The sequence below is a fragment of the Mercenaria mercenaria genome, unplaced genomic scaffold (genome assembly GCF_021730395.1).
Source record: "Mercenaria mercenaria strain notata unplaced genomic scaffold, MADL_Memer_1 contig_656, whole genome shotgun sequence".
NCBI lineage: Eukaryota > Metazoa > Mollusca > Bivalvia > Venerida > Veneridae > Mercenaria > Mercenaria mercenaria.
In genome coordinates, this window is record NW_026463544.1 from 11,154 (window position 1) to 31,168 (window position 20,015).

Sequence of the window (20,015 nt, forward strand, 5' to 3'; positions counted from 1 at the left end):
ATGAATATCTTGTGGATAAAGGTCTATGATTGGGTGAATATCTAGATACTATATTAAAATGGTTCTGAGGAGTCTGAATTTTATTGAAACAAAGAATAATTTCTGTGTTTAATAGTATCTAACCCCAACGCTAGAAAACAAAAGAAAAGCAACAATAGGTCAACATTCTCGGGAAGTGCGAGTGCATGTTCATGTTTAATATTTTCAGTGATGCTGTAATTTAAAAGATAACCTTTTTCATTTAAATTTCGGCTGTGCGAATATGTATTGTTGTTGTTGTTGTCGCTCGTTCTGAGTGTAAACAAATGACGTTTTCTCTCAAGTTTGTATATGTTAAACAGAAAATGGAAGTTTTTAAGAAATATTTATTTTGATAAAACCACATTCAAGAAAAGAACTTGAATATCCCATATATATATATATATTGTAGAATACACTAAACATTTTCTTCCTTTTCATTTTTTTCATAGCTAATAAATTAAATATGTTTTGTGTCATGAAAGTGAATAATTGTTGACACACATTATTATTACCTTTTCAAAAGAAATATAAAATGGGATAATATGATATCAGCACACTTTGGGACATAGTTTCTGTGTCTGTGTCTTCAATGGATTAGGAATGTTTACTTTTATACTTCCTACACGGTTAAATTTTAAACCAGACAAAATTTACACTAGTAGAAAAGCTTAAATCCTCCTCTTTACATTGTGATTAAAGTAAACAGGGTATGTTAATTTTCTCTTTATGATTAAACAAGTTTCAAATGGCTACACCAAATAGCTCTTTGTAATAGTTTTATAACATGACATAAATTGTCTGTAAAATAATAGATATAAAACAGGACATAGACAAACATACAATAAAAAGTTGCTATTCTATTGTATCTTGTTTCCAATCACTTCTTTCCAAAATAATAAACATAGCCATCCTCAGATTCACAATATGACCCTTCCTGGTAGACGGATCTGAAACGAAATTGAAAAATGAAACAAGAAGAAATTATCTATATGAAGATTGACTATCAAAAATCTTAATAGGTCCGAAACTTCTAGCGTACACACTAAGATATGTATGAACACCTTCTATCTATATAATATGAAATGTGAATAATAGCTGATTTTTTGAGAGCGTTTCGAAGAACGTATAATTAGGGCATCGACTGATACATTTTCAAATTCAGTATTTGATTTTTTAATAATTATATAGAAATATTTCTGTTATTAATATATTTTCAACAAATCATTTTCATAAAATAATTTAAAGAAACAAGTAATTAGTTATCAAATAAGCATTTAGATTTCCATATGTATCTTGTCTGGAATAAACAATAACTTCACCTATAAAAATGTATTCAGTGAAAAATTCTACCTATGACCTGTAAATATGACATTTTCGTAAATCTGTCACTTACGACAGTCTCGCTGAAGTTTATAAATTAGTCAGTACTACCCGCATTAATTTATTCATACCTAGAATCAAGTGTCGTATCTGCAAGTGCAGAATCTCTGGACTCATGTTCAAATGTTGGATTGTCATGGGCTGTTTTGCCGTCCAAATAACGTTTAGCTCGAGGAATTTGTACCATTTCCCTACTATTCACATCGTTGTATTCATTTTGAGCACTTGTGTGTTGGTGGTTTTCTAATCTGTTTTTGTCTTTCTTTCTTTTACAACATATGACGAGCACAAGTGCGAATATAATAATGACCAAGACACCCCCGACTGTTGACGAAATAACAACCACCAGGTTCGTATCGCCTGTTTGAAGAAAATTGTTGTAATACTATAATTATTTAATCTTGTAATAGAAGATCCTTAATATAAAGTGACTAATCATGAGTTTAAATATTTTTGTTTAAGTCATTTACTTCAAATATACTGTTTTTCATTTATGTAGCAGACAAGGTGTAAATATTATACCGTCAGAGGATGTAAATAAGCCGACATAAATCATGTTTACAAATGGATTATCACAAATGCCACTTTACACACTTCCACTGCCTACTACCTTGGATATATGTATCGTAAAAATACAGTACTAATTTTGTAATTCTATTTTACAGGTCTAACAATTATCGAACACACATAAATTCCAAGCAACTGAATGATTGTGCGCTCACTGAAAATTGCTAGACTAAGTTTAGTTTGCAGTAAACACCATATCATACAATTAATACGTTTTTTAAACACATTTACTACTATTAAGTACTACGCTTACAATATATTTTAATTGATTTAATTTTGTTATTTTCAAATACAGGCATCTGTTTGTTACGTATGTACATTTTAATTTGTACTGCTAATTAAATGAAAATAAATATATGCTTTGGTTTAATTTTTTTCATGAAAAACCATAATTTAAAACGTACGAAGGAAACATAGAACAAACCTTAAGACAATACATTTCGACACTATAAACATTCAACATTTTCCAAATTGACTGATTTCGCTTTCGGGCAGGTATAGCAATTATTGAGAAATTCTGTCTCGTTGTGGACACCATGCTGCTGGTGGCGGTACTTATGTAAAATGTACTACTGGCTAAAGTTTGCATGAATGATAAACCTTACTCTTTTTTACAAACAAATAATCGATAAGCATGCAGAAATGTAAAATGCACCAAGCCAAGCGTTCATTTAAAGGTAACACTGGATTAAGTACAAAGACATTCAACAGAAAATTCACATAAAATACGTACTTCATAAGTAGCTGCTTGACAATAGAGTGTGCATAAGTAAAAAGTGCATTTTGGGAAAATTTTCCGATTTCACAATATAATTATTATCAGGTAAGATAGTTTTGATTTGCCAATCATGCTAGACATATTGCTGGGACAGAAATTTAGCTAGCTTATTCTGGAATGTTTGAATGGAGTAAATATCAATTATTTAGAAACGCTAAATTCCGAACGGGTCAACTTTTGAAATTCAGCTAAAATAACTATTATCATTGATCATAGCACTCATAAAAAGGCCATTCCACGAGAAAACATGTACTAATGTCACGATACAATCATTGCATAAAGAATAGCTGAAACTACTAGATGATCATTATTTTTCCTGTGTTTGTCACGGAAAAGGACTTGAATATTAAACAGGGAGAAAGTGTGTAGGCGGCCGGGTACCTCAGTCGGTAGAGCACTGGAACGGTATTCTGAGGCCCCGGGTTCGAGTCCTGGTCTGGCTGCACATTTTCTCACCCTGTGATATTTGGCGCCCAACATGGCCGTGGCATGCTTGCTTGGTCAGTCTTACGACGCATGCAATATTATGTACCTCCGGAACTCGAGGACGAGTTTTCAATTTGTGGGAGTGTATGTCACAGTACGAACTTGGTCACGAAAGGAGAGAATATGTGTCAGGCAATCGTTTAGCTCAGTCGGTAGAGCACTCGCCCAGTAAGCAAGGGGTCCCGGATTCGAGCCCAGGACTGATTGCACATTTTTCTCACCTGCGACATGTTCATGCAGAAGCCAGGAACAAGTTAGTTGTAATTCAGCTATCTAATACAAATCCAATTCTACAATAATGATATCTATGTTGTCACAGTAATTGAACGTCCACAATACCCGTGTACCACAAGAACACAGTGGTTAATATGATGATAACAAAAATACAACGTTAAATTTCAGTTAAATCATTTCATGCTGTCCCTAAATAATCATTTGTGTGATGTTAAGTTAAAGGGAGCGGTTGTCTAGTAGGTTAAGGTATTGGCCGTACAATCCCTCGCTCGTGGGTTTCACGACCATACATTTTCATATGACACGCTTTTTTAAATATCAGTTTTGAATTTTCAACGATCGGAAGCTTTTTATTGAACGTCCCAAGAATCAGTTCAATAAAAACCCAACTTATATCCGTTAAAATCACAATGATAATTCCAAAAGAAAAAAATATGTTCCAAGAACGCAGACCTCAAATCCCACGGCAGTGGCGTATAAAACGATGTCCACACTAATAACATGCATGCATGCACGCACACACACAATACCACGTATAAACAATGAGAAAGAAACGAACATACTGGGACACCGTTATGGAAAGGTCAGTTAAAATAAAAACATCACTTGGGCTTTAATCAGGTATATGGTGTGAACCTAGGTTCAATCACAGCCCCCACAAAGTTCAAAAGTCACTGGACATGGTAAACAAACGTTATTCCCGACAGATGAATCCCTAACACGTGCTGTTTAGCGAAGGCCTGGTATATAAAACTAAAACAATTGCTCAAGGAAGTGTATATGAAAGGCAAGCCCAAAGAATCATAAATGTATACTAAGGAACTAATGAAAACAGCTGATTTACATGTCTGTGTTTTATAGTCCGAATGTTACATATCCCATAAAATAAGCGGAAATGACTATTTTATACAATTGTTCTGTAATAAAGAAAGTTGTCGTACACGTTTGTACATTCTTTTTATCGTTTGCAGAGATATTCTTGTAGTAATAGCATCGATCTTTCTATTTTTTCTTAAACAGAATCATTTTTATGGAACAATTTCTGTACATACCCTCAAAACACGACTTTTGGACAGTCACTAGTAAGTTACAAAGATAAAAGGCGACTTAAACCGGTGTATGGCACGTCAGTCTTACATTTACAGTGACAGTTATACATTTGACACAGGCCAAATGTTACATAAAGATAAAAAGATTAACAGACATAAAGATAATTCAGTTAAAATCTTTAACCTACCTCCTTTGTCATCAGCGTCTTCTGGTATTCTTCTGCAAAAGATTTAAACACATGAGTAGCTTAAATATAACAGACATGAAATTCGCAAGCCTATTCTACGTCGTTATTGACGTATGACATGCATCTATAAAATGTTAATTTCATGTATCATAGGGATTTCTAACTATTTAAATACTTAACACGTAGATAAATAGATTTGATTAATAGATTAATTAATATCAGATATTTAAGATATTTTTGTTAGGCTGAACGTCGCAACGACAAACGTTATAAGTTATATGCGACTTTTTACGCTTTAATGGTGGAGGTGGCCCTCCTTGTATTATTTAAGATATGGAACGTTGTTAGTTTTTAAAATTAATATTAATCATGAAAAGTAGCTAAAAGTTTGAACTTGCTTGCATATGGGAGCCCCGTTCTCTAGCACACACTTATCCTGTTCCTTACAGGGGTGCAAACTAGTATAGATTTTACAATGTGTGAACTCCTTGTAACTGTCACCTTCAACTCCAACTAAAAATTACGAAAATGAAAAAAATATAAATAAAACCGGCGTCGGCTTCCCAAATATTTTATGTATTCAAATAGCGTGTATATTTCGACTAATAAATATCAATCCGAACCTATTAAAATGATCTCTTTTTAATCATCTATTAAATTTATTTGGATCTTTCCATGCCAGTCGAACTATCTTTAAAAATATGTTACCAGACACAACAAGATTTTGAACTTTTAGACGAAACTGTACAGATTATGTTTTATTCTAACTTTTTCATTATCCTTGTGCTACTTCGAGAATACCACAATGCTTTAACTCTAATGCTTTAATTTTCATACATAACGACTCCCTTTGTGACTATAAAACATATAATATACTTTTCATTTATAATGGGTTTTCGTTTTCAACAAAAGTGTCACAGCTTTATCTAGCCAACTTTAAGTTAATTTCAATATTATACTGATTTTATTTAAAGTAAACTTTTAAAAGCAAGTCATAAAGATATATTAAATATCCCGACCATAAATGAATATAAGCAACTAGAATAACTTTATTTGCATTTGCTTTAAAACTATTTCAAAATAATATCTGAAAAATGAAATTATTGTTCCCACTAGATTAGCGTAGTACTTTCCTTCAAGCCAAACTGACAAAGTTTTTCCACAAAATTTAAACAATATCTATGAAAGGCTACAACCTAAACACAAGAAACATGATTAAACGTTTATAATCGCATGTTAAGATAGATATTGTGCAAGCCAATGAAGATGCCTCGATGCAGAATTCTTTGAAACATTTTAACATCACATGACAAATTAGCCACTTCACGTGGGACAGTGAGACTATTTAGAGGACAGAGCATAGTTATTTAATTTCCGAATACATAATTATACTGTAAACTTACCATAGTTGTTCTCTATCTTCACTTTACATGCACGGTAAGTCTTCCCAAAAAGTTCAATCTTTTCACCATTAGACAGCGTAGCAATGGCAACAGACAGTGCCTTTATGACGTATTCCTCTGATTTCACGATAACAGCGTGCTGAACAATAAGACTACCTCGCCTAAAACCGATGAAATGATGTATTGTATTATACATCTGCTGCATATATATATAAATCAGTTATATAGCTAAATCGAACGAATTACTAGATAACGTTTCCAATGATGACGGTGTTTCCTCCAGCTAAAACTAACTTACAAGATTTTCTGTTTTTGACCAAGACCCCTTTCATGCCCCCTTTTCTAACCCTACCCCTTCCTCCCCCTTTTTCTTCTGTTTTTTTTTTTTTTGCATGAAATCAAAATGTACTTGTTGGATTTTGAAGCAACCCATCAATACTATTTTTCCGTTACAGCTTTTTTTTGTAGTGGGCCTACTCTGCAATTGCGTGGCTCTATAGCTGTGTTTGGGGTGCTCGGTGCTTCTGGGAATTCAAGCCGTATACTTTTTATCTTTTAAAAATCAAACAAAGATTCCAGTGTTTAAACTGGCCTTAACGTTAAATGATATGTATCGACAACCGCCCACTTAATACAATTTAAAATTTTAGAGACAATGTATATATATATATATATATATATATGTGTGTGTGTGTGCACTTACCGAAGAGAAATAATCACTACGTCTTTAAGTCCAATTCCAAGTTTCTTCTGGTAGTATTGCTTCAACTAGAAATGATTTTGTTAAACTAGAATAATGTTAAGGGTCATCCTCTAGACTAAGCATGCTCATGATGTAAGATTTAAAAGGGGGCAACTAAATGCATACAGTTCTATATAACTTCCATGAATTGATTTGAAATTTGTGATATTGTTAGTAATATGTACATATGTTTGAGAGGTGTTAGGCCGAAACTTCCGTTACAATATTATCCTAACAACTATTCATTGTAATTGAATGTAGTCCTATTATAGCTAAAATATGAAATGACTTTCTAGGCTGCATTGGCTATATAGCTTTAAACGGTTTGTGCATAAAAGACCCTGTATCTAACTTCTAACTTCTAGTTTTGGTCTTTTTTTCGCCTAGGAATGGCGTGCACACCATCATTTCAGCACTTGCGTCAGTTCTCCCAAAAACATGCTTGTAGACAGCATCATGTAAGACCTTGCTTCATTTCTGAAAGCTCGTTTATAGCATCATTTCGGCGTGCAAGTTTTCAAGTGCAGGTAATTTCCATTATTACTTGTTGGGACTATTGGGAAAACCTGTACTTAGAAAAGCAACACCTTTTGATTTGGCTATATAGTTACTTTTGTGCTTTAATTAAATGAATTACAATGCAAAAATTTGCTTTTTACATAAAGATTTAGCTGTTAGACCAATATGAAGCTTCGTTGCATAAAGATTTTGCAATCTAACCAAATGAAATGCTGCTTTACATAACGATTTAGCTATTAAACAAAATGAAATGCTTCTTTACACAAAAATTTAGCTAAATGACCAAAATGAAATGCTTCTTCACGTACAAATTTAGCTATTTAACCAAAATGGAATGCTACCTACGGCATTCTTCGTCCCATCCAAATACGTTTGGTATGTCTCTGCTGTATCGAGGTTATACATGCTGCTTAAAGTTATATCAATCGTCATTTCTACTTTAAACGCCGCCCGGTCTGGTTCTGACTTTTCTGAATTTTGAGAAAAACAATGTTCAAATCAAAAAGTACAATTCGTAATATTCTGATTTTCTTTTGTGGATGTGCTTGAATGTTTTTATTTAGATAAAGCCCCAGAAGAGCAAGATAACTAAATTTTTGTGTAAGACATATAATTGTATTGTTATAATTTAGTGTAACACTTACATATGGATATCTGAAAATATACTCTACCAGTATCCGACAGTCATTCCCGTTTTGGATGCGTAAACTTATTTAACATATTATTACAATTTGCTTACATTTGTTAAAAAATATATACTGACCTATTTCAGCTATCGTTGCTTTTGGGTCTGTTTCTGTGTACTCTAGAATTGATACAAAGACGTGAAAGATATTATTATTATGAGTACTATTTTATATTAGCAATATTAATCAAGAATAAAAACATACAATGATAACCTTCGTGTAAACCTTTCTCAAGCACTTTTGAGTATTGATCTTTGACCAAACGTTCCGATAATATTACTTTCTAATTTTCTTACTTATAATTTTTATCACCATGTAAATAAAGTTATATCCGCAATAATATCTGTATCACAACCTTTTTTTGATATCTATCAACGTTTTGACACAGAATATTTAGCTACACAGTCTTCATTCTAGTGAAACTCTCACCAAGATATAAGATTATCCAGAAAGACAAATGACGAGCACCCACTGAACTATCTGTCTTGTTGAATCTGTGTGTGTGTGTGTGTGTGTGTGTATCATACGAGTAATATATAATTACATTTGAAAAAAATAAGAAACTTTTATCAGCTTATCTGACTATGAGCATTCATTATAGTGTCTTGCCTTCACAAATTCCTTTCTCTGATTTTCGGAAGTTTCTTAGGCAAAGACAGTCGTAACTTCCCGGTGCGTTTTGACAACCGGTATTTTCTTTGTCACAAACAGGTGGATCAGTGTCGCATTCATTAACATCATTTTCACATTTCTGTCCAGTCCAACCAGCTTTGCATTTGCATATTGTGCCAAGACATGAATCAGTGTTGTTAACATTGCAACCACACTTAGTGATTTCTTCAATGAAATATCAATAATTTGACAGCAAAATCAAAGAATTGTTTCAAAAATAAAGAAAAATGCAATTTTATTTCTACGTTTTGAAAGATTTAATGTAGTAGGTAAATATTTAAAAAAGTATGATGTTAAAGAAAAAATAAAAAACTGATTCTATATAACAATAATTTTTAGAACTACAAGTACGAGATAGAACACTACAATATCTTAATTTGTTAAAGCGTATGGTGCTTTACGAAACAAAACAAAAACATAATAATCGCCTGCGTCATAGTTATCCTGAAATGACATTTTTTCCACAAGAAAAACTTTATCATTTTAGTATCAACATTTTATTGTCTATCACATGTAAGGGTGTATGATATAGATGAATCTATAATAAAGTTACCAAAAAAGGTCGATGCCTTATTTGCCGTAACAGGTACCTGAGTTGTTGTAGGTACCACTGTCCATTTAAACTTAGCCGCTCTTGTGTCACATATCATTGTCTGTTTTACACTGAGAGTCCCGTTTTGTACACATTTACCTTCAATATGACAGTAGCCATCCTGTAACATGTGTGACAATATTTTAAAAAGGCTTAACAATACAAATCAATTTAGATAAGTTTTACACTGAAGAATGATTCCTCTTACAATTATAAATGTTTATTTTCATAAGCCTCCGGTCATCTAAACAAATGTTCATTCTTCTGGAGTGCTCTATGCCTTAGTTACAATTGAGCAAATCTAAATCCTGCATGAAAAATGTTTCTTACTTCCTTTTTAAAACCATTAAGACGGCCTTCGTTACATATTCAATGTCCGAATACAAGTACATGTACGCGCCGTTGAAAGAACGTAAAATATACAGTCATGTAAAATGTACAGAAAAAACATATGCAAAACTCTATTTTTACCATTTTAAATTAAATTCCTCTTAATATACTTCACTTTCAGATTAATTCTAACCTTCAAGTCAAAAATCATCCCCATAGACCCGTTGGTATACGATTGACAAGTCGAGTCAAAAACGTAAACATCTAGGGTGTTGTTCCCAAAGTTCGTTCCGTCGTTGCTTACAGATACTTCGTAACCATGAACAAAATCAGATGGTGGCTGGCCACTGTTTGATCGCCGTCGTCTTGATGTACTAAGGTGTTCAATAGGACACATCGCTTCAACTAATGTTTCAGCTGTTCCCTTAGTATGAAATTTCTGCGTGTTGACTCGTGGTTTATTTACCGCCATCTTAAATAAAATATCATTTAAAACTCTAGGACGCCGGTCTTAAAATTGCTATAAAAAGCTAATGCTCCAGACTAAAATTATTTTGAGTATTTAAAAAGTTTTGAAATACAAATAGGACTTTTTTCAATGAAAATAAAGAAGACAAGGTCGTGCAATATCTTAGCTACATTGTCTATTGTTATCCCTCTGCCTTTTGGCGTTGTTCGTCCGTCTGTCCGTCAGAGCACACATTTGGGTATTAGGTGGTATTTTTGGTGTTAGGGTTAGAGTAAGGTAATCATTAGGTTCATTCCGTATTACATCAATGAGGTAACCACTGTCCACACTTTTCAATGGAAAAGTATCACCTAATATGCAATTGTGGGGGCGTCCGTCCGTTCGTCCGCCCGGAGACATATCCCCACCCCATCCCACAATTTATCTTTCTTTTCTTATTTTTTTTTGAAAAAGAAGCATCAAACTATTGGTAAACAATTATAAAACATAAAATAAAACTGTCGATATCATTTTTTCTAGGGTGTTTCAAAACGGATTTAATGAGACAGAATTCTAACTCCAACATTGAAAAATTAAGGTCGAATCATGCGGGTTTGTTTTACATTGTGTTCACTTCATTTAAAAATAACCTTGGGGCAGAAGTTAAACATACCTTCATTTCTTCCACAAGATATAATCTAAAGAATGAAGACAAAATAGAGAACTTTTACCGCATAAAACTCAGTATTTTTAAAGATATCTAACTCTACATCTTCTGTTTCAGAGGTAAATTCACGTTGAACAGCAAGAAATCGCTTATCACATGATTGTTTTTCCACTTGTGTACAATAAATCAATAACAAGTCTTGAAAGAAGTAAAAACTTACTAAAAAAAAGGAAAATACCGGTAAAGAAAAACAAATTTGGTCCCAGTGGGTCTTGAACCTACGCGCCCCTGAAAATTGCAGTCAAAGTAGGTTTATGGTAGGAATTGAATACTCTTCAAAAAGGAGGTATTCTATCATGGGCATAATACGTTAACTTTAAACCTCCCATGATCATTTATAAACATGCAAAGTTGTACACTCCCAACCACCCCGATCATGCACACCCAACACCCCCAACATTTTTTTTTATATTTTATTTACCATCGATATTTATTATCAACATGTGAAGTTTTGTACCCTCACCCGGTCACCAATTTTCGTTTTCATTCTATTGTTTTTAATGTTTCAAACCTTCCATGAATATCTACCAATATGTGAAGTTGCAACGCCACCCTCGTCACCACCCACGTTCCGGATTTCTTAGTTGGTTGTGCTCTCTTACAGACATTTGTTCTTTTAAGTTCAGATGTAAATGTTAACATCCTTTTTTTTTTTGCCGTATATATTTCTTTGCCATTTCTCACCATAAACCCATCCGGGAGGGGACACCAATTCATCGAATTTACTTGTTTGATTATAAATCAAATGAGTATATATTCAGAAATATATTCAAACACTGCTTCATTATCTGTATAGATTTTGCCTCTCATATTTCATAACTTGTCAAAGGAATGAATAATAAACACTAACAATAGCGAATACAAATAAAACTTCGTGTGGTATAATCGTTGTGTTTGACATAAAAAATGCATCACGATATAAAAGTTTCCATTGTGTGTGGACAGCCATTCATGCATTTTTTAATACAACTTTGTAACGTGCACTGAAGTGAACAAATCTCTCGTAGGATGTTGTCGGATTATCAGCAAGGATGTTGTCGGATTAGCAGCAACAATTCTGATTTAATACTATAACGTATATTTTCTACAGCCAACGCCTGATACTCAATTGACAATGAGTCGTTTGTTAACTACCGTTGCCAATCGATCGTTTCCACTTCACAAAGAAATAAATATAGCTATGAAATTTTTGTTACGTACATAACTTATTGAACCAAATGCATGCGGAAAAAAATACACTACGTTACTAAATATTCACGCTTCAAATCTAAAATCTTCTATTAAATTTTTGTAAAATTAATTCAAGATTACATTAACTTAAGACATACAGTCAATCGTTTGTTCAGAATAATGTAATCTGTATAGCACAGAAATTTGATATAATACTTACCGTGAATTTCTTTAAGCGACATGTCAGATTTGTTCCAACAAATATTTCCCCAAATACATAAATATGCGTGCAGTCAGCGAGCTTTTCATCACAATATCCATCGTCAAGAATCCCTTGTAAACGTGGTGGTTTATTTATGTCCAAAGAACAATCTGCTGCACCATATCCTCTCTCACACACGCAAGTACCTATTATTGATTATTTATTTTCTGAGACAACCCGATTTGTTCCGAATAAAAAATAACAGGGATAGCCAATGTAATCCGACAGTGCTGAAACTACACTCAACAATTTTTCTAACTGCACACCGTGTTTTTGTTTTATGATTAGTTCAGTTAAATAAAAGATAACAGCGATATCAATTCTGCATATATTCGTTACAATTGTAATAATGTAACTCACAAATAAAAAGTCACATAATGAATGCAACTTGGTGCTGTTTTCCATGCGGCAAGTAGTGCCATATGCAATATAAAACAATTTTGCGGCCAATATTACACTGTTCAAGGGATAGAATATGATCTTATCCTGACATAGGATACTATTCTGCAACAGTGATTTAATAGTTTATCATATTTGTATTGAGAAATATGCACAAGTTTTTAAAATTTTAAAAGGCAAATGTATTTCTTGATTCCCCGTAATCTATCAATGTGGTGTCATTAGTAACGTCACAAACCTAACTTGAAATTAATATGTTGATAATGAAAATATTGACGGATATTCCATTTTATCTAAGGAGTTGAACATTCAGTACATAATAATTTGGAATCCATCAAATTCATAGGTTCAAAGTGTACTGCTGTGATTTGGAATTTACTTATTATGTGACTTTTGATATAAGGGTTACCTTATTGTTACTCTTACTGTAAAACGAGTTTACTTCAGACTATTACCATTGTAATGTTTTATTACAATAAGATAATCATAAATAATAAAAAAAAACATAGTGTACAAATTTCAATCAAATCTGTCAACATTTGGCAGAGATAAAACAAAAAAATCAGAAGTGGAGTTAGAAAAGATGTTGAGTATATTTCCTCTTCTCACTTCATTGTTTATTGTGACTGCAGTACAAGTAGGACTTCCACAACTAAACTTCTATTTGCCTACCTAAATATACACGATGTCAAATAAAGGTGTTTGTAATATAAATGTAGAACAGTCTGGCAGTTTAATTCAAATTCATATATATATATATTTATTTCTAAACTAGGACGAATGAGATAATTACATTTTGCTTCATCGAAACATAATTACCGTTTGAACAATTCCCATTACCAAAACAATCGTTCAAACATGCGATTTCTTTGATTGTTTTGATGGCTTTTTCTACATCTTCTATTTTCTTTATTTCAGTTGGGGGAAGGATAGTAGTCCCTGTATGTAAGCCAGCTTCTGCCTCTGATGTTGCGTTTTTGGCTTTTTCTACTAACTGTTGTCTGACACTGGCATTTCTATGAATTTCACTCTGACAGGTATCCAACATTGATTGTCTCGATATATCTATCCATTCGGAAGAGTTAGTTAACTGGAAAAGATTATTCCTTTAACCTACTGAAGAATCTTGACCTTTTCTTAGCCAGCCGGACATGAAAGACGCATAAAGTAATCACAAAGTGTCATCAAAAGTGTTATCAAATATTTGAAATCGCCGTTTATAAATTGTTTACGATTAAATAATCAAACAGTTGTTTAAGGAAAGAAAATGCCTTCATACTTATCAATCAGCAATATTGTTTGTATTAAGCCAAAAGTTTGGCTGTTTCATATCAACTGGTAACTTGATAATGTTCTCTTTGGAAGACACTTTTAAGACTGCTGTAATTAGATATACTATCAGCAATTGAATTCTTTCAGAAAATTGGTGATTCTGTATTCACAAACATAACATCAATATCGAGACGCATTACTCGTGAAATGAATTTCTCCAACACTCGGAGTCTTCCGCCAAAGCTGAAATGTCATTGTGGCAATAATTTGCTTAAAATCATATTTAAAATGTTATACAGCCATACTTTGTTTTACTTACCAATATATCAAGAACACAATTTTGCTCTGAAACATTAGTATGTGTTGAGGGAACTTTGTTGCATAGCTGAAATGTCTGTAACGTCGAAAAATATTCCCTGCAATGTTTAGTTGCCGTCAAGTTGTCCCAAGTTACAGTCTCACTCGCTTTCTAAAATTAAATTATGTTAACAATACACAGAAGGTAATTATTTCTAAAAAGATCTTTCCTGTATAGCATATACATTTGTTTAAAGATTATTTTCCGTTACATTGAAATAAGATCTTAATGTAGACGAGGGCGATTCTAAAATAATGTCAAACGTGTTAGAATATGGTACACAGTCTGAGTACATGTAAATACTTTACGTCTAATTTTTCCCTTCAAAGTATTCACTTCAGACTTCTTTGCACTTCTGCAGTCAAGAAATCTAAAAGGTAAACGCTGCATAATAGTCAACCCTTTGTATGGTCTTAAATAATTAAGAGATGTCAATCCCTTGTATTGTATTCAATAAATATGTATTCAATAACTATTTGCGCCTAGCTAGCAACTTTTTCAGCCTTGGAAAGAGGAAAAGGTCAAAGGACTTAGATCTGATGAAGAAAAGGGTTGTCGAAATTGTAATACTTTTTCATCTCTCAGAAACTTTTGAATGATGGTACTATTGTCAGCGGCGCAGTTGTCATGGATCATCTAAGGACAAGTTCATGGACGCATTATTTTATATTTTTGTTTAATAGCTTTCAGTTTTTGTCTCTATAAAACCTTCCAGTGACTGACTTTTCTTCCGGTGTTGAAATTTGTACGACAGTACCCATTGAGCTAAAAAAGATGGAATACAAAAACGTTTTTGACAAATTTAGCTCTTTTTGCAATTACTGATCTACAGTTACCTTTTAGTAACCACTGTCTATTGTCAACCCGATGCTGTGTATATCCAGGTCTCAACTCCAGTTAGGAGCTTTGACATTGTGCGATGATCTAAATTTGCTCCTCGGCTAACATGTGAGGTACCCATCAGGCAAAATTTACATTTCTTAACCCTTACCCTGATGAATTTCTATAATGAACTTGTCCATCTTTCAATTTGGATAGTACTACTGTGTAAAGGGGTCTTGCCAAAATGATCTACACTGGTCGCAAAGGCAGAATCAATCGTGTCCAACATGATGAGGGTTAACATGTATACATTATGAAAATAAGTTTTATGGGTGTAGTGTAGCATGATTGGGGTTAAACTCATGTGTTTTGTGAGAATCCCACGAATTCTCCCCATTAACATGCCAAGAAAAGACGCTCTCGGACATCGTTTACCTTGCGTCTTCATCAGTCAGACGCTTACGTCAGGAATGTTCTTCGACGTAACTGTTGTTTTGGGACTGCCAGGACGAGACTAGATGTCTTTAGGAACAGCCTGCTTGAATTAACGTACCCACCTGTAAACAATTTTCTCTGATACTGCAGACTTTCCACTTGAAGCATACAATTCACTAGGTATTTTCCTTGCAGGTATTTCTAACGTACAATGTACTTTAATGTACGCTCTAATATCAGATTTAGTTCGCTTTTCATAGCTACATGTATTTTGTTTAGTGTAAACGACTATACCTGATGCGAACCTAAATATTTGCAGAATTATTGTTTTGTACATGTCAATTCCCGTTACGTTCACTGTATTATATTTATTTCTTGAATACCAGACGGGGATTTCCGGTATTTTTACCGGTGCTGGAAAAGTCCGTCTTACACCCCGGGGTGTAAGATGACCCTCGTGCTTTATATGACGTATTACGAACTACATATATGTAGAAGATTTATGTAGTTATTTTTTAAAAAAAAAAACGGAATAAAAATCCAATACTTTAACAGTTCCTCCTTGTTCCTGATAGTATATTTCTCGATTCAAAACACGTTATTTTATCAAAGAATCATAACGTTACACTGCAACTGATAAAACAAAACCGGAACTAAACATTGTTACTTGTCTTTGAAACGTCATGACATCTTTTCTGTTTACGGTCGTTGTTTTTCCGCGCTTTGTTTAAATACGCTGCTATAAGAAATAGTTCTAAAAAGAAAGCCGTTCGATTGATTTTATTTTTATTATTATTTCTTGATATCGGTATGCAAGAAAAAGATTCTGTCACTGGTTATTGGTGCAGAGGGAAATATCCGGCTCTCGGGTAACTGTTTTGGCGGTAACTCGGCTGGAGCATCGTTACCGCCCAAACAGTTACCATCGAGGCCGGAAATTCCGATCTGCACCTACAACCAGTGAAAGAATCTTATAATCTTGATGACTTACTGCTAACTTATAAAATTATTTATATGCCCGTCTAAAAGACGGGACATATTATGGGAACGCCCTTGGCGAGCGGCATCCACAAACTTTGTGCGGAGCATTTCTTCTTCATGCATGTAGGGTTTTTGATGTAACTTGTCACAAATGCTCACCGTCAAGAGTCAGGGTGTCAAGCGCAAGAATCAGGTCCCCAGGTCTAAGTTCAAGGTCACATTAAGAGGCCAATTGTCTAATTCAAGAATGACTTTGTCCAGAGAATTTCTTCATGCATGGAGGGATCTTAATGTAACCTGGCACAATTGTTCACCATTATGAGACGGAGTGTCATGCGCAAGAACCATATCCAAAGGTCTTAGGTCAAGGTCCCATTGAGAGGTCAAATGTCAGATACAACCTAATGTGGAGCATTAATTCTTCATGCATAGAGGGGTTTGAATTAACTTGGCACACATGTTTACCACTGTGAGACGGATTGTCATTTGCAAGAACCAGATCCCTAGGACTAAGGTTTAGGTCACACTTAGAGGTCAATAGTCAGATACAAGAATGACTTAGTCCGGATCATTTCTTTGTTCTTCATGCATGGAGGGAGTTTTATTTAACTAGGCACAATTGTTCACCATCATGAGACAGAATGTCATGCGCAAGAACCAGGTCCCTAGAATAGAATTACTTCCCTTTGTTGTTTCTATAAATAGCTTATATTGAAAATTTATTATTACTATCCGTAGGGGGAAATTCGAGACCACTTTTTTGTAGTACAGCATGCATGTTATATCCAATTTGTTAGGTGTATTTTGACCTATCAATACCAAGTAAGGATTTTTGTGTGGACTTCTTTCATTCTTTTAAGATTAACTTTCCTTTGTTGATACTATAAATACCTTATATTGTAATTTTTTGTAACTGGCCGTAGGGAAACCCCAAGAATCACTTTTCTGTGGTACAACATAGATGCTACTTTCAAATTGTATGTGTATTTTAAGGTATCTCTATCTGGTAGGAGTTTCTTGTGGACTTAGAAAAACATAATATTGATTTCTTGTGGAATTACTTCCCTTTGTTGCTAGTATAAATTTTACTATCGATATCTTATTCTTGAAACTTTTTAGCCTGCTTGTTAGAATATGTCGGGCATATATTGTGACATTCTTGCACCCATGTTTAAAGTCTATGATATTTTGGACATTTCAAAAGTCTCCTTTTAATTCTTGGATAAACTTGAAAGTACTGGAACCCTTCACGACGCTTTAAATAGGAAGCAGTCTGAGGACAGGAGAGTACCTACAGTAAGATCTTAATGAAAAACTTCCCTGTATTTCGTAATGAAAAAATATTACTAGTTTGAAAATGTAACAAGAATTTACATTAACATTATGGATATAAACATTTATGTTTTAAGAGAGGATTTATATCATTTGGATATACTAAATTCAGTTTGGACTCCCTGTGAAATATCTTTTTTATTTATTTTATACTGATTCGAATTAAATTTGACCAGAATAGGATTTTGACTGTTTATGAATAATAGAATTGGACTTTACAGCTTGTAAATATTTTAAGATGAACATTGGGAATTTCGGGTAAATATCAGTGAAGGTTGCATTGATACATACGACAATTAAGTGTTCGTTAACTTAAAATATACGAAACAAGCTACAATAGAACATAATAACAAAATAGAAATCTATATCTTGCTTACAATTGCCAGTGTATCGCGGAACGTGTGAAACGACTTGGCTCTATTTTAGTCCAAATATATCATCAAATTGTGCAAAGCACATACTTAATTACAACTTGTTAATATTTTAAGATATAAGAATTGTTACTTTTCATAATTTACTTTGTATTGCTAACAGATGCTGTTTTTGTTACAGAATTTTAAGTAACAAGAAATTGATACCCTTAGACGTAACACTATAAAGGAGTCATTTATATATCATCCATGTAAAATACGAGTTTCTTGCATGTCAAACTTTTACAGAAGCGCGCGATTGTCATAACTATTTGAATGGCTCTCGTTATCAGCTACAATTTGACCATTACCTAACATAACTGTTTCAGCGTTCTGGATTTTGTAGTAACTACAAGTACTTATTCATACTAATAAGTATACGGAGTATTATTTTCATGTCATGGCTACAATGTCTATAAACGATGGTATCGCATTTTCAGTAGAATACGATCCGCTTTAAGTAAAAATAAAAACTGCATAGCTACACATCAGCTTTTAAAGGTAACATAACATGAAAACAAACGAATGATGAATTTGATCAATGTATTAAGGTTTAACAAAGGAAAATCATATGATGAAACTTACTTTGATTATTTTATGTCGCATTTCGTAGTGTCGTGTCTGCCGCACTAATGGAATCCTAGGTCGCCTTGCCAAAGATCTAACGGAACGTCGGGATGACACTTCCCCACAACTGTGTTGTCCAGTTCTTATACCAGGTGTACAGTCTGATACACTTCTGTCGCATGAGAGTGGACTTCCTTTCTCAGTTTCTTTACACGTGCACATTGGAAATACCCAATGCTCTAACTGCATGCTATCCACATTTGCAGTAAATAAACTTTCATTCTGCATTACTCTCCAACTCTTTATGAAAGTTGTCCTATCTTTAAGCGTTCCAATTCTTTCGTCTCTGTGTTGGAAATCATCGTCTTTTTTATTATTTAACGTTCCACATAAGCCTGTACTGTTACCATTTTTGTCATGCACCGATGGTAGGATGCTGATGTCCAAAACCTTCCCACCTTCTAGTCCCATGTATGGCTGGTTATCTATTCTAGCCCTGACGGCCGTTCCAAATGGAAGATAAATCTGTGAAGGAATCAGTTAGTACAGTTCATTTCTTTTTCCGAAAAATAAATATCTCATACTTTATCAAACAAAAGATTCGTGGTAGAACACTATTAGGTTAGCGGCTCGTCCAATATGAATTTCTCAGCTGGGTACTCGTCCAAATATATCTCGTATTGTATAGTACAATGTTAAATAACCTTTTTATTCTATATCTATTTTATCTTAGTTAAAATTAAAAATGTTTCATTGAATATTGTATTCCTGCCTTTTCTGTATTTTCCCAGCTTGGTACGAGTGCACATATATTATACAGAACAATGTTAGGCCCTAAATAACCTTTTTATTCTATATTTATTTAACTTCATACGTATTATATATAATTCATTTAATGTTGTTTTTTCTGCGTATCAGTATTAAATGAATTATATGGTGCAACCTCCCTACAACAGCCATTTGGCGATTTGGGTGGTTATAATACTTGGCTGAGATATTATGCCCACAAACGTTGTCAGCAAGTTTGGTGAAGATCCGATGAAAACTGAATTAGAGAGCGGACATGCTTTGGATGCCGACAGCCTGCCCGCTGCCACGGTCGTTCACATAATACGCCGAGATAAGATATTATGCCCACAAACATTGTCAGCAAGTTTGGTGAAGATCGGATAAAAACTGTTGGAT

At 33.7% G+C, this 20,015-nt stretch overlaps 1 protein-coding gene across 1 annotated transcript; it reads right to left on the reverse strand.

Annotated features, from left to right (window-relative positions):
• Positions 1-350: 350 nt before the first annotated feature.
• Positions 351-19,355, reverse strand: LOC128554696 (uncharacterized; the record flags this gene model as incomplete). Its single annotated transcript, XM_053536004.1, has 15 exons — positions 351-968; positions 1,473-1,761; positions 4,704-4,735; positions 5,102-5,216; positions 6,107-6,267; positions 6,810-6,874; positions 7,713-7,837; positions 8,131-8,172; positions 8,663-8,890; positions 9,279-9,438; positions 9,841-10,119; positions 12,213-12,400; positions 13,473-13,743; positions 14,245-14,394; positions 18,849-19,355. Coding segments are annotated over 15 exons (2,682 nt in total), but the record flags the coding sequence as incomplete, so codon positions are not given.
• Positions 19,356-20,015: the final 660 nt, after the last annotated feature.